Below are 14,477 nucleotides of genomic sequence, written 5' to 3' on the forward strand. Positions count from 1 at the left end.
CAATATGTTTTGGGTCATTGTCCTGCTGGAAGACCAAGCCACGACCCATTTTTAAATGTCCTGGCGGAGGGAAGGAGGTTGTCACTCAGGATTTTACGCAGGGGCGGATCCAGGGCCGGGCGAGCCGGGCAACCGCCCGGGGCCCTGCGCTTAGCGGGGCCCCGCGGCCTGGCCCTAACAAAATGGTCCCGGTCAGCTCGGCAGTCGGGCAAGTGCCGGGGCCCACAGAGCCTCTGGGGACTCCCCGGCACTTGCCTGTCACGATTTCAGCTCATCGGCGTCCGTCCGCCGATGAGCTGGAATACATACGCGATGCAGGAGCTGTGAGATCAGCTCCTGCTTTAAAGCTCCGGCCCGGCTTGCGTGTGTAGGCGCGATGACGTCATCCCATCGCGCCTACACACGCAAGCCAGGCCGCAGCTAAGCAGGAGCTGATCTCACAGCTCCTGCATAGCGTATGTGACTGGAGTGGGAGAGAGGAGCGTCGGGGGAACGATGGAAGGTGAGTGATAGAAGGTGAGTGTAAGTGTTTGTTTTGTATTAAATATTAAGGTGGAACATAATAAAGGGGGCCCATGAAACTGGGGGGCAAATGAAGGGGAGGGGGGAACGGCATGACACTGGGGCAGAGACGGGGGACATTAAACTGTGGGCAGATGAAGGGGAGAACGTGATGAAACTGGGGACAGGGATGGAGGGGGGGACATGAAACTGGGGGCAGATGAAGGGTGTATATGAAACTGGGGGAGAGATGGAGGGGGGCATATAATTTACGGGTGACTGTAGGAGGATTATACTGTGTGGGAGCACATGATAAATGAATGAGAATGGGTGGAATCAACATAAAAGTGGGTGGAGCCCCTACGGACGCCGATGAGCTGAATACATAGGCGTTTAAAGCAGGAGGTGTCACAGCTCAGCTCCTGTTTTAACGCTGAGCTCCGGCATTTGTAGTCACGATGTGATGATGTCACATCGCGCCTACAATATGTGTATGAGGGAGAGAGCTGCGGGGGAACGAGGGAAGGTGAGTGTGTGTGAGAACAGTATGACGCTGGGGCAGATGAACGGAGGGAGAATGGCATGACACTGGGGCAGATAGAGGGGGGGAGAACGGCATGACACTGGGGCAGAGACGGGGGGACATGAAACTGTGGGCAGATAAAGGGGGAGAATGGCATGAAACTGGGGACAGAGATAGAGGGGGGGAGAATGGCATGACACTGGGGCAGAGACGGGGGGACATGAAACTGTGGGCAGATAAAGGGGGAGAATGGCATGAAACTGGGGACAGAGATAGAGGGGGGGGACATGAAACTAGGGGTAGATGAAGGGTGTATATGAAAATGGGGAGAGATGGAGGGGGGGACATATAATTTACGGGTGACTGTAGGAGGATTATACTGTGTGGAATCACATGAAAAATGAATGATAATGGGCGGAGTCAACATAAAAGTGGGCGGGGCCTAATTTGCTGCGGTGTGCTGCGCGTAGGGCCCCGCCAAAGTCAATTACCCAGGGCCCCGCAAACCCTGGATCCGCCACTGATTTTACAGTACATGGCTCTATCCATTCTCCCATTGATGTGGTGAAGTAGTCCTGTGCCCTTGTAAGGGTGTGATGTAGTAAACTGTCAGTAACTAACTTTGGTCAGTAGGTGGCAGCCAATCGATAAATGCTCATAGGGAATTAATGCAATTAATTCTTGTGAATGTAAATATTGTTCTAGGTTGCATTAGATGTAATTACTGGCACACAGGCCACGGGAAAATGGCTGCTAACAATACTGTGTAAGCAGCCATTTTCCCGTGACCTGTGCGCCTGCGCAGTCTGCTCTGCCTGAGGCCTAGAAGTTACGAGCCTGCGCCGGAAGAAGACATTGAAGATGACGCTGCGAACAAAAAGGGGGCGGCGCTTGGAGACACTTCTCTGGCAGTGGTGGGAATGGCCCCATCGCTGTTTGAGTGCTAGAGCCCGCCCCCATCGCTGTGAGAGAACTCATTTGCATACCGGTAAATACCCGTATTTCTAAGGAACGGCACAGCGGAGACCATGTCTAAAGGTAAGAGACGAATAGCCTTTCTAAAGGCTATTCCGACGTCTTATCCACAAAAAAAAAAGGTTTTAATAGTAGAATCCCTTTAACAGGTGACAGATACAAGTCCTTTAAGAACACGGTTCTCCTGGATCGGTCCCTCGTTGGGGTGCACTCTAAGTATTGCGCTATACTATTTGTAATCCGTAGGAAAATGGTGTCTTCACTAAGAGTACAGTTATATCCTTTGTTCCAGCTCTCCACTTAACAGGCAGGCCAATTTCTCGGATGATAAGGTGTCAATGTCAGAGTCCCTTATATATCAGCACGCAGAACATGTAGACGTGGCAAAGCCGTACTTACAAGTCCTTGAGGCCTTTCTCTCATGTGGTCTCCTTTACCTTCTGAGCTTCAGGGATGTCCAGACTCCACAGCCAGCATGTCCGCTTCTCCAGTAGCTCAGCCCAGCTCAGGCCTCCGTCCAGCACAGCACATCTCCTCCTGCTGCAGCACAGGACCCTCCTTCACACAAAGCCCACTACCTGTTTTCAGCTAAGTGATGATGCAGTCTCCTATCTCCAGTGCGAGGCATCGAAACTGCAATCCCAGCACACTGCCAGGCTTGTAGGAATCCAAAATGTCCCAGTACTTACCTCTAATGCAACCTAGAACAATATTTACATTCTCAAGAATTAATTGCATTAATTCCCTATGAGCATTTATCAATTGGCTGCCACCTACTGACCAAAGTTAGTTACTGACAGTTTACTACATCACACCCTAAACAAGGGCACAGGACTACTTCACCACATCAATGGGAGAATGGATGGAGCCATGTACCGTAAAATCCTGAGTGACAACCTCCTTCCCTCCGCCAGGACATAAAAATGGGTCGTGGCTTGGTCTTCCAGCAGGACAATGACCCAAAACATACAGCCAAAGCAACAAAGTAGGCTCAAAAAGAAGCACATTAAGATCATGGAGTGGCCTAGCCAGTCTCCAGACCTTAATCCCATAGAAAATGTATGGAGGAAGCTGAAGCTCTGAGTTCCCCAGCAACAGCCTCAAGATCTTAATGATTTAGAGATGGTCTGCAGAGGAGTGGACCAAAATTCGATCCTGACATGTGTGCAAACCTCATCAACTACAAAAACGTCTGACTGCTGTGCGCGCCTACAAGGGTTTTGTCACCAAGTATTAAGTCTTGTTTGCCAGAGAGATCAAATACTTATTTGTCTCTTCAAAATGCAAATAAATTCATAACATTTATACAATGTGATTTTCTGGATTTTATTTTTGATATTCTATCTCTCACTCTTAAAATTAACCTACCCTTAAAATTATACTGTTCATGTCTCTGTCAGTGGGCAAAATGATAAAATTGGCAAGGGACCAAATAATTATTTCTTACACTGTAAATAAAGGCTCATGGACCCTGGTGCAAAGTCTAAGTTTGGATAACTTCTCACGACTGTAAGGAATAAATTTGTTGCACACACTATTTGGATTCGTGAAAAGAATAGTGTTTTATTTATACAAAAATTGCTAACGCCATTGACACATTGCAAAAGAATGCTGATAATGAACTAGATCTGCAATCTCATTTGACGTTTCGGTCCTTAGACCTTCCTCAGAAATGATCTATATGGTGTAGAGGTAGAATTTCAGGCAAAAGCACGGGGTGGGTGCGATCTAGTATGATGGAGCTAGCATAGCAGGAGGACAGGAGTAATGTCAAGGCGTCTTGACATTACTCCTGTCCTCCTGCTATGCTAGCTCCATCATACTAAAAAAATTATTTCCAACTGATAACTTTTTCTAAATGTTGGAGTGCTGCCATTTTTTCCACTTCCAACTGATAACTAGAGATGAGCAAACCTCAAAAAAAATATATATAAAAATATATATATATATATATATATATATATATATATATATATATATATACAGTCCTATGAAAAAGTTTGGGCACCCCTATTAATCTTAATCATTTTTAGTTCTAAATATTTTGGTATTTGCAACAGCCATTTCAGTTTGATATATCTAATAACTGATGGACACAGTAATATTTCAGGATTGAAATGAGGTTTATTGTACTAACGGAAAATGTGCAATATGCATTAAACCAAAATTTGACCGGTGCAAAAGTATGGGCACCTCAACAGAAAAGTGACATTAATATTTAGTAGATCCTCCTTTTGCAAAGATAACAGCCTCTAGTCGCTTCCTGTAGCTTTTAATCAGTTCCTGGATCCTGGATAAAGGTATTTTGGACAAACAATTCAAGTTCAGTTAAGTTAGATGGTCGCCGAGCATGGACAGCCCGCTTCAAATCATCCCACAGATGTTCAATGATATTCAGGTCTGGGGACTGGGATGGCCATTCCAGAACATTGTAATTGTTCCTCTGCATGAATGCCTGAGGATTTGGAGCGGTGTTTTGGATCATTGTCTTGCTGAAATATCCATCCCCGGCGTAACTTCAACTTCGTCACTGATTCTTGAACATTATTCTCAAGAATCTGCTGATACTGAGTGGAATCCATGCGACTCTCAACTTTAACAAGATTCCCGATGCCGGCATTGGCCACACAGCCCCAAAGCATGATGGAACCTCCACCAAATTTTACAGTGGGTAGCATGTGTTTTTCTTGGAATGCTGTTTCTTTTTGGACGCCATGCATAACGCCTTTTTTTTATAACCAAACAACTCAATTTTTGTTTCCAAAATGAAGCTGCCTTGTCCAAATGTGCTTTTTCATACCTCAGGCAACTCTATTTGTGGCGTACGTGCAGAAACGGCTTCTTTCTCATCACTCTCCCATACAGCTTCTATTTGTGCAAAGTGCGCTGTATAGTTGACCGATGCACAGTGACACCATCTGCAGCAAGATGATGCTGCAGCTCTTTGGAGGTGGTCTGTGGATTGTCCTTGACTGTTCTCACCATTCTTCTTCTCTGCCTTTCTGATATTTTTCTTGGCCTGCCACTTCTGGGCTTAACAAGAACTGTCCCTGTGGTCTTCCATTTCCTTACTATGTTCCTCACAGTGGAAACTGACAGGTTAAATCTCTGAGACAGCTTTTTGTATCCTTCCCCTGAACAACTATGTTGAACAATCTTTGTTTTCAGATCATTTGAGAGTTGTTTTGAGTAGCCCATGATGCCACTCTTCAGAGGAGATTCAAATAGTAGAACAACTTGCAATTGGCCACCTTAAATACCTTTTCTCATGATTGGATACACCTGGCTATGAAGTTCAAAGCTCACTGAGGTTACAAAACCAATTTTGTGCTTCAGTAAGTCAGTAAAAAGTAGTTAGGAGTATTCAAATCAATAAAATGATAAGGGTGTCCATACTTTTGCACCGGTCAAATTTTGGTTTAATGCATATTGCGCATTTTCTGTTAGTACAATAAACCTCATTTCAATCCTGAAATATTACTGTGTCCATCAGTTATTAGATATATCAAACTGAAATGGCTGTTGCAAACACCAAAATATTTAGAACTAAAAATGATTAAGATTAATAGGGGTGCCCAAACTTTTTCATAGGACTGTATATATATATATATATATATATATATATATATATATATATATGTATATATATATATATATATATATATATATATATATATATAGAGAGAGAGAGGTTCGGCCCTCTGTTTCGTTTCAGGCCAAACTTCTATTATTATACTTTGAAGGCTATTCAGAACCTACAGTGGAGGCCCAGGAGAGGTGATTAATAATACCAAACAATTCTATACCTCAGCATCCTTTCGGCATCTAGCAGTGATCTGTGGCTATTGTCATACACCCCAGGGTCACCTATGACTCCTGTGATTGGGCTTCAGTGATCACAAGCAGTGCGTTAATGTATTGACACTGTAATAGTCTGGGTCAGGTGCAGAGTCTTTTACGGCAACTTACTTGGGGAAATTGTCTGAGCAAGTGCAGAGGCTGATGGAAATCCAGAAGCAGAGGAAGATGCAATAGTAGGTAGTTTCCTGGAGGTGGCAGTGGTCCAATATAACATAGTTGTATGGTCCTAGTCAGCAACAGGAGATATTGCAGTGCAAAGGGGTCAGATGAGAGAGTAGTCATCAAGCCGAGTCAGTATCAGGAGGTCACACAGTAACAAAATCAGAGATCAAGGAGGGGAGGTCATAGTCAGGAGGAAGCCAGGGGTCATTGCACAAGATATCATCAGTATCAGCAGCAGAGACTCTCTAGATTACAGGCAAAGAGCACAGTAATCTCACAAAAGAGTAAGTGCAAGGCTGGGTTTAAATAGGAAGTTCAATCAAGGAACATGGAGCAAACCAGAGAGGCAGGAACTGAAACTAGAGGCACTTGGAACTAGGCTTCAGAACTGCACAGGAGCTGCCCAGGAGCTGCCCAGGAGTCTGAATAGCTCAGTTGGAAAAGCTACAGCTTAGGACACCAAAGTCCCTGGGTTCAAGTCCTGACAGACACTTAAACCCAATCACATGCCCTGATTGTGTCCTCAGGGCATGTAACTTCAACCATAGGTTGGAAGAGGCCCGTATAAGAAATTGGGGGATTGTGAGATGCCACAAGGAAGTGCAGGTAAGGTGAGTATTACTAGCATTGAGTTAATATTTACTCACTTCCCCTGGAACTTCACTTACCATACTCTGGGGTCTGAGGAGAACACAGGCTATAATAACATTTTTTGGGTAATGAAGCTCTCCACATTTTGTTTTATTAAATTTTTATTAAATTTATTAAAATTAAGAAAAAAAAAAATAAACTGACATATAACCATGTATTTGGCTGTTTCAATATCTTTCATTTAAACTGCTTTAAGTTTTATTTAATTTTTTAAATTTTTTACACAGGTGCAAGACACGCTGACAACAAAGGAGACTAATGGCTTATTGGCAGAACACGCCAGAGCACTCATTCAATTACATAAAATTCGAGAGTAAGTATTGTGTTATAGTATATTTACACAGGGGAATTTGGCGCTGATTTTCAGTTGGAGTCTTCCCCAAAATCAGCGGCAAAGTGTGTCCTGAGAAATTGCCTCCTATTGTTTTCAATGGGAGGCAGAGATCAAAGCAAGATACTGAATAAGTAAGTGTCCTGCTCAATCTTGCTGTGGATTCCATGCTTGGTCAGCCATAAAACCTGCGGCATGAGACACTCGCCTGTTCAGTCCCATTCATCTGGGGCTAATCTACAACTAAAAGCCACTGCGAAGAGCCAAAATTCTGCTTCGGCTTTCTACTGGAGGGCTAGAAAATTGAGAAGATTGCAATGTGAAGTTTTGTTTGTTAAAATTCTATAGTATAATCAGAATTAGAATATATATAAGTATCAATAGGCCAGAGCTAAATGGTCACACTTGAATAGGGTTGAGTAATCGGAAAATATCGGATTACGATCGGCGATCAAGTAAAAGTCATGATCACGATCGGAATTCCGATCCCGATCTTTTTAGGTGGGATCGAGGTCACAGGTTATTTCCCACAATGCTTTGCTACTGGCCAAGGGTTGTGGGAAAAGCTAACAATGTTAGCTAGTAGAGATGAGCGAGTACTATTCGAAACTGCCGTATCGAATAGCACGCTCCTATAGGAATGAATGGATGCAGCCAGCACACAGCCTGTGCCGGCATCCGGCCGCTTAACCCCCTGCATGCTGACTGTGTCCATTCATTCCTATGGGAGCGTGCTATTCGAAATGGCAGATTCGAATAGTACTCGCTCATCTCTATCTACTACTACTACAATGTACAGTAATGAAGATGTAGCAGAGTCCAGTATACGGCATAGCAAGGAGGAAACAGAAGAGTAGATAGTATCTATCTACTCCTGAACTTCAGCTATGGCTTATTATATGGCGAGTGCCCCGTCGTCCTCACAAAGTGATTAAAAAATGGCCATTTAAGTGTTCCCTTGCTCTTTCTATGCATTCTATGTATTTTTTTGGTAACTTTTTATAGCTTTTGAAAACGATCTTAGAAAAAAAAAATCCCATTGACTTGCATTAGGATCAAGATCGGGTTTGAATGGAAAATGATCGGAAATCGGATTTCAAAATCGATCCTGAAATCTCAAGATCGGCTCAACCCTACACTTGAATTTCGTAGAGTTACTGGATTAGTGCAACCATTACACTACCTGAATACTTACAACCATGACATAATTCCTCACCAGTTACGATTTTTTGTAAATTCATGTACCAAAAGTCATTTTTGTCATTCTCTGGATTCTCTAGATCTGGATTACATTCTAAAATAGCTAACCGCCTCTTCTGTTTTATTGTCAATTTCATTGCAAATTCCAAATTTTGTCTACAGAGTGTAAATCAGATTTGGTAAAATGATATTCATTTTCTGCTACTGTAAACACTGCAGATTTTCTATCTGCAATTAAACTGCAGAAAATACAGTGTATCCAGCCTGTGTGGACGTACCCTAATACATACACAAATTTTTTTATTTTAATTTCAGAGCAAAAGCCATTCGGGAAAGCACAGTCTTTCGTCAATATGATCAGTACTTATATAATCTGAAAAACAACCTGGAATTGGTTTATTCAAGAAAACTTGATGGACAGGTAAGTGTAATGTATATGGTATTTCAAAAGAATATCTATAGAAGAACAAAGGCTTACATTTACTTTTCAGTTTGTCTATTTTTGCCAGATATGGAACAAGTTCAATCTCTAAATGTAGCATTAACTCAATTTTTAAAGGATTTTCTCAGGTTTAAAATATTGATGATCAATCCTTAGGATAGGACATTAATATTAGATCTGTAGAAATCCAACACCCAGGACCCCTACAGATCAGTTGTTTGAAGTGGCAGAGTTGCTCTGGTGAGTACTGCATCTATTTTGTAGTATTTAGTTTAGTAAATTGTCCCCATTTTATTTCTGTGACATTTTTAATGATTTTCTAATGTGTACACACAGAGTACACTGTAGTAGAAGTGGGTACATAATAGTCTGGCCATAGTGAAAGAAAACTTAGGGTAAGTTCAGACGAAAAGTCTTTTGGTCCGGAACCTGAGATGGAGGCCGCCTCAGGTTCCGGACCAAAAGCCGGGTAGCCGCAACTAAAAGCCGGTGAACTGCATCAGCATCCAGCCATGCACTCCGCTCCGGATTAGGCCCAATCAATGGGCCTAGTCTGGAGGAAGGTGTGTCTTCAGGCGGAATCCGCACCTCGCTTCTTTTTTCCAGGAGCTGGAAGAAACGGCTCCCGGAAAAAAAGACCTGAGTGGCTCCCATTGATTTCAATGGGAGCCGTCTTTATGGCCTCAAAATCCTGACCAAATTACTCTGTGTGACCTTACCCTCACCCTGCATTCATGTAACTGAGTTTTATCTGTGAAACTCGGTCTGTATGTTGGCTGGATTTATTGGACTGAACAATATGCTGTAATAGGGACTCCAAGCAGGTGGAGACTCTGCCTCCCAGCAACATACTGTGCATTACCAATTATAGTATAGGACAATATGTCTGTGGGAGGCAGGGACTCCTAGTATCATATATACTTATTATACTATAAGTTCATCTCCCAGCAAACTGTTCGGGGCGGTAAATTCGGCTCAAACATGGACCGAGCTTCACGGCTGAGTTATTATTTTTCTATTTTTGACTGATAAAACTTTATTGTGATCAATTTAAGGCTAAAGGCAAACTATACGGTATGTGTGTATTTATAATGTATAAAACATGTTCTATTATTTTATTAACCTTAACAGATAGCACATACTCTAGCTAAAATGGCACAAGAATCACTAGGAATGTGGGATTTACATGAAGGAAGCATCACTACACTTGGTGTGTTCAATCCCTACTTTTCGGGCAATCACCCCACATATAAGGTAAGTCTCAAATCTCTCTCTTTCGTTGAATAACCTACTAATATTATAAATGTGAAAGTTTGTGGGTTTGGATGTTTGTGAGTGTGGATGTTTGTTCCTCAATCACGCAAAAATGGATGCATGAAATTTTCCACATACATAGATAGGAACCCGATTAAAACATAGGCTACTTTTAATCCCGGTAAACGACTTCACTACACGACCGCAGTGAAGGAATTTAGGTTCAAACAACACTAAAGGACCTGTGATGACGTCATCACAGGTCCTTGAGCCATTCTCAGATAGGATGTAGCAGAGCTTAGGCAGCGCTGTAGTACAGCTGAGAACGCTCTCCATATGCAGAGATATACATACAACTGAGTATGCTGCGCATATGCAGCGATGTAGCAGAGCCGAGAAGCGGGAGCAAGCTGATCATCCACAACAGCAATTGGCTAAATATAAGCAGCTCAGCGCCAACACCAACCCGCAGACGAAGTCGCCGGCAGATGCTAGTATTTATATATCTACAGTCAAACCTATTAGCTGAACACCCAAATAATTATAAAAATTAGTGTTAAGGGAGGCGTCCTCAGTTGGTTAAAGTATTGACATGCACCTTGACCACCAAGATTCCCTCCAATATCCTCCTCAGTGATGTAACTACCGCCGTAGCAGAGGCAGCTGCCACAGAGCCTGGGACATTAGGGGCCCGGTGACAGATGCTACCGATGCTATCATTATACTTGGGGGTCTTTTCAGACCCCCGAGTATAATGATTGGTGGCCCGGGAGAGGTAAGAAACATAAAAAACACTGTTACTTACCTCTGCACAATCCGGGCAGGCTTCGGCCTAGTCGTCTGACATCTCATGACCCTGGCCTGCGTCCGGTTTGAAAATAATAATAATAAATTTTATTTATATAGCACCAACATATTCCGCAGCGCTGTACAATTTGTAGGGTTCAAATACAGACAGAAAGATACATTACAAAAGAAAGTCATTTCACACACTGGGACTGAGGGCCCTGCTCGCAAGAGCTTACAATCTATGAGGTATTGGGGGTGACACAAGAGGTAGCAGGGGCAGCATTGCTTATACAGTGGTCAGACACTTTTGTAATAGAGGTTACTGTCATTACACAAACATAAAACTTTATGAGCCGTCACTAGTCGTGTCCTTTAACATGTGGATGGAGCTTGGACCTATAAAGTTATCCTGATATGGCATCATATGTGGGGAAATGTGGGAGCGGCGACAGAGGAGGGTTAAATTTTGGGGATTCTAATTATAGTATGGAAGGGTCTACGTTAGAAATTGTGATAGGCCTGTCTGATAAGATGTGTCTTTAGTTTGCGTTTGAAACTGTAGAAATTGGGAGTTAATCTGATTGTCCGGGGTAGAGCATTCCAGAGAAGTGGTGCAGCTCGGGAGAAGTCTTGTACACGAGCGTGGGAGGTTCTGATAATAGAGGATGTAAGTGTTAGGTTATTGAGTGAACGGAGAACACGGGTTAGGCGGTAGACAGAGATGAGGGAGGAAATGTAGGGAGGTGCAGCATTATGGAGAGACTTGTGGATGAGGGTGATAACTTTATATTTTATTCTATAATGAATAGGCAGCCAATGTAGCGACTGGCACAGACCAGAGGCATCGCTGTAGCGTCTAGCCTGATAGATGAGCCTGGCCGCTGCATTCAGAATAGATTGTAGAGGGGGGAGTTTAGTGAGGGGAAGACTGATTAGTAAGGAGTTACAGTAGTCAAAGCGAGAATGAATCAGAGAGACAATAAGTGTCTTTAGTGTATCTCTGGTAAGGAAATGGCGTATTCTGGAGATGTTTTTGAGGTGGAGGTGACATGAATGTGCGAGTGATTCAATATAAGGGGTGAAGGAAAGGTTTGCATCAAACATGACCCCGAGATAGCGGGCATGCTGCCTAGGAGTTATAGTAAAGCCTGAGACTACAATGGATATATCAGGGACAGATCTATTAGATGGTGGAAACAGTAGTAGTTCAATCTTGGAGAGATTTAGTTTCAGATAGAGTGAGGACATGATATTAGAGACAGCAGAGAGACAGTCGCTGGTGTTCTGTATGAGTGCAGGGGTGATGTCACGGGAAGATGTGTATAATTGGGTGTCATCAGCATAAAGATGGTACCTGAAACAAATCTGGTGATGGTTTATCCAATGGGGGCTGTGTAGAGAGAAAAGAGCAGGAGGCCTAGGACCGAGCCCTGAGGAACCCCCACAGCAAGGGAAAGAGGGGAGGAAACAGAGCCCGCAAATGATACACTGAAAGTGCGGTCTGAGAGATAAGAGGAGAACCAGGAGAGCGCAGTGTCCTTGAGGCCAACTGAGCGGAGCATAGTGAGGAGGAGATGATGGTCAACAGTGTCAAAAGCTGCAGAGAGGTCCAGAAGAATAAGAAGAGAGAAGTCGCCATTGTATTTAGCCATTAGGAGATCATTGGAGACTTTTGTGAGAGCCGTTTCTGTAGAGTGCAGAACGCGGAAACCAGATTGTAAGGGGTCAAGCAGAGAGTTAGCAGATTAAACGAGAATAGACCAGGCGTTCCAAGAGTTTAGAGATGAAGGGGAGGTTAGAGACGGGTCGATAGTTAGCAGCACAGGATGGGTCCAGACCCCAGAGTATGATAATTGTTTATGGGTGTCCACAGTGGGACATAATACTGTGTTCAGGGGCCACTATGGGGGATAATACTGTGTGCAGGGGACACTATGAGGCATAATACTGTGTGTAGGGGCTACTGAGGGACATAATACTGTGTGAAGGGGCCACTATGGGGGATAATACTGTGTGCAGGGGCCACTATGGGGGATAATACTGTGTGCAGGGGACACTATGGGACATAATACTGTGTGCAGGTGACACTATGGGGGATAATACTGTGTGGAGGGCAATAATACTGTGTGGAGGGGCCACTGAGGGACATAATACTGTGTGCAGGGGCCACTAAGGGACATAATACTGTGTGTGGTGGCCACTATGTGGCATAATAGAGCGCGCAGGAATGCATAGGAGGGGGTCGGTCGAGGTCTTCAGTGTTGGTCGGGGGGGCCCCATGTCAAAAGTTCGCCACGGGGCCCCGTCATTCCTAGTTACGCCACTGATCCTCCTCTGTAAAGAAACCTTGTACGAAACACAAGCAGAGGCAGAGGTGGCTATTATGGTTTCTTTAAAAGCTGTGGCTGTTACAAGCATCAAAAATGGAGCAGTCAGCATGCTGAGGAATAAAGTCTCTCATTTTCAGTGCCTAGGACTTTAAACATTGAGACGTTTAAGCATCGTACAGCGTTAGAAAATCATGTTAGAAAATCCAGTACTAGGATTCATGGGAGGTAGGGAGAAATGATTGGTTTAGACTTTCCTACTTGAAGAATTATATAAAGGGTGCGGAGAATGGTTAAAGAAATATATTTTTTGGAGAGTGGATTTTGATATAATAAACTGATGTGACTTAATTGGTCTTAATTGGATTAATAATTTGTTAAAATAAATAATTCCTGGTCACCATTATGGTATGCCTTTAAATCATGGTCCTTAGCACAGTTCCTCTCACATTATCTCACATTTTTTCTCTTTTTTTGGACAGTCAAGTGTCAAAAAAAACCCGAACTTGCATTGGAAAGAGAAAAATGCTGCAAAATTGTCCCTTATGTGGCTGACAGCAACCTTTCATTTTGGGCCAGATGAGTCCAGACCATGTAACGCAGACCTCAGTTCCTGGGTGTCAACTGGCAGGGGTTCGTTTTTGTCAGCAAAAAATTCACCAGATTCTGGCTTCAGCTGGATTACAGTGTTGAAAATATACCATTTTGAAGTGAAGATCCCAAATGAACACTCAAGTCACCTGGTTCTTGACAGTCTATAGTTGTAGATTCTTTTGTTTTAGTTAAGTTCATGGCTGGAGTATGGTTTCAGAAGGTTTCTACAGATCTGGAAGGCCTCATCGCCAACAACCAGAAACTGTTTAGGAGGTCAATCAGTCCAGGAAACTGCTTTGGTGCTGGCAATCCAAATTTTCCAGAGTATATTCTCTGTCTTTTGTCACACTCTGTGAAAATTCTGGAGTTGCTTCAACCTATGCCCCAATGTCCACAGCCAAAAAACGATCAGCAATGGCCATCAGCCCAATGGAAAAGTACTTCTTGTAGTTGAAGAACAGGGAACCACTCCTTTGAGTATGGTCCTCCTTCTGGACATAAGCATGGCTCCTCTCTTCTTTCTTGGTTCTTAGGTATGGTCCACCTCCTGGACATAAGCATGGCTCCTCTCTTCTTTCTTGGTTCTTAGGTTGGTTTCTTTCTCGTTCATAAACCCTGTCCCTCCTTATTTTCCCCTAACCACTAACCTTGATGATACTTCTTGAGATTTCTAGGAAACATTCTGAACTTACTGGAAATATTAATTATGGTAATTAGTGAACTTAGTAATAAAAATAATACAGCTTGCCTCATACAGTTATATAAAAGGAAAATGGTTCAACATAAAAATTAAATGTTATGGCCATTTGTATGTGTAAACAAAACTCGTCTTTTATCCACCTAAACAAACACAGGACTCCCGTCTAG

General features: G+C 43.2%; 1 protein-coding gene across 2 annotated transcripts in view; it reads left to right on the forward strand.

Moving 5' to 3' along the window:
• The window catches only part of LOC142187260 (uncharacterized), a 248,897-nt gene that overhangs the window by 218,096 nt on the left and 16,324 nt on the right, over window positions 1–14,477 (forward strand). For both annotated transcript variants that reach the window (XM_075261500.1, XM_075261499.1), the window contains exons 15-17: window positions 6,901–6,986; window positions 8,520–8,625; window positions 9,778–9,900. In XM_075261500.1, the coding sequence (XP_075117601.1) occupies window positions 6,901–6,986; window positions 8,520–8,625; window positions 9,778–9,900 (315 nt within the window). The remainder of the gene's footprint in view (window positions 1–6,900; window positions 6,987–8,519; window positions 8,626–9,777; window positions 9,901–14,477) is intronic.

This window comes from Leptodactylus fuscus, chromosome 1, assembly GCF_031893055.1.
Source record: "Leptodactylus fuscus isolate aLepFus1 chromosome 1, aLepFus1.hap2, whole genome shotgun sequence".
Taxonomy (NCBI): Eukaryota; Metazoa; Chordata; class Amphibia; order Anura; family Leptodactylidae; genus Leptodactylus; species Leptodactylus fuscus.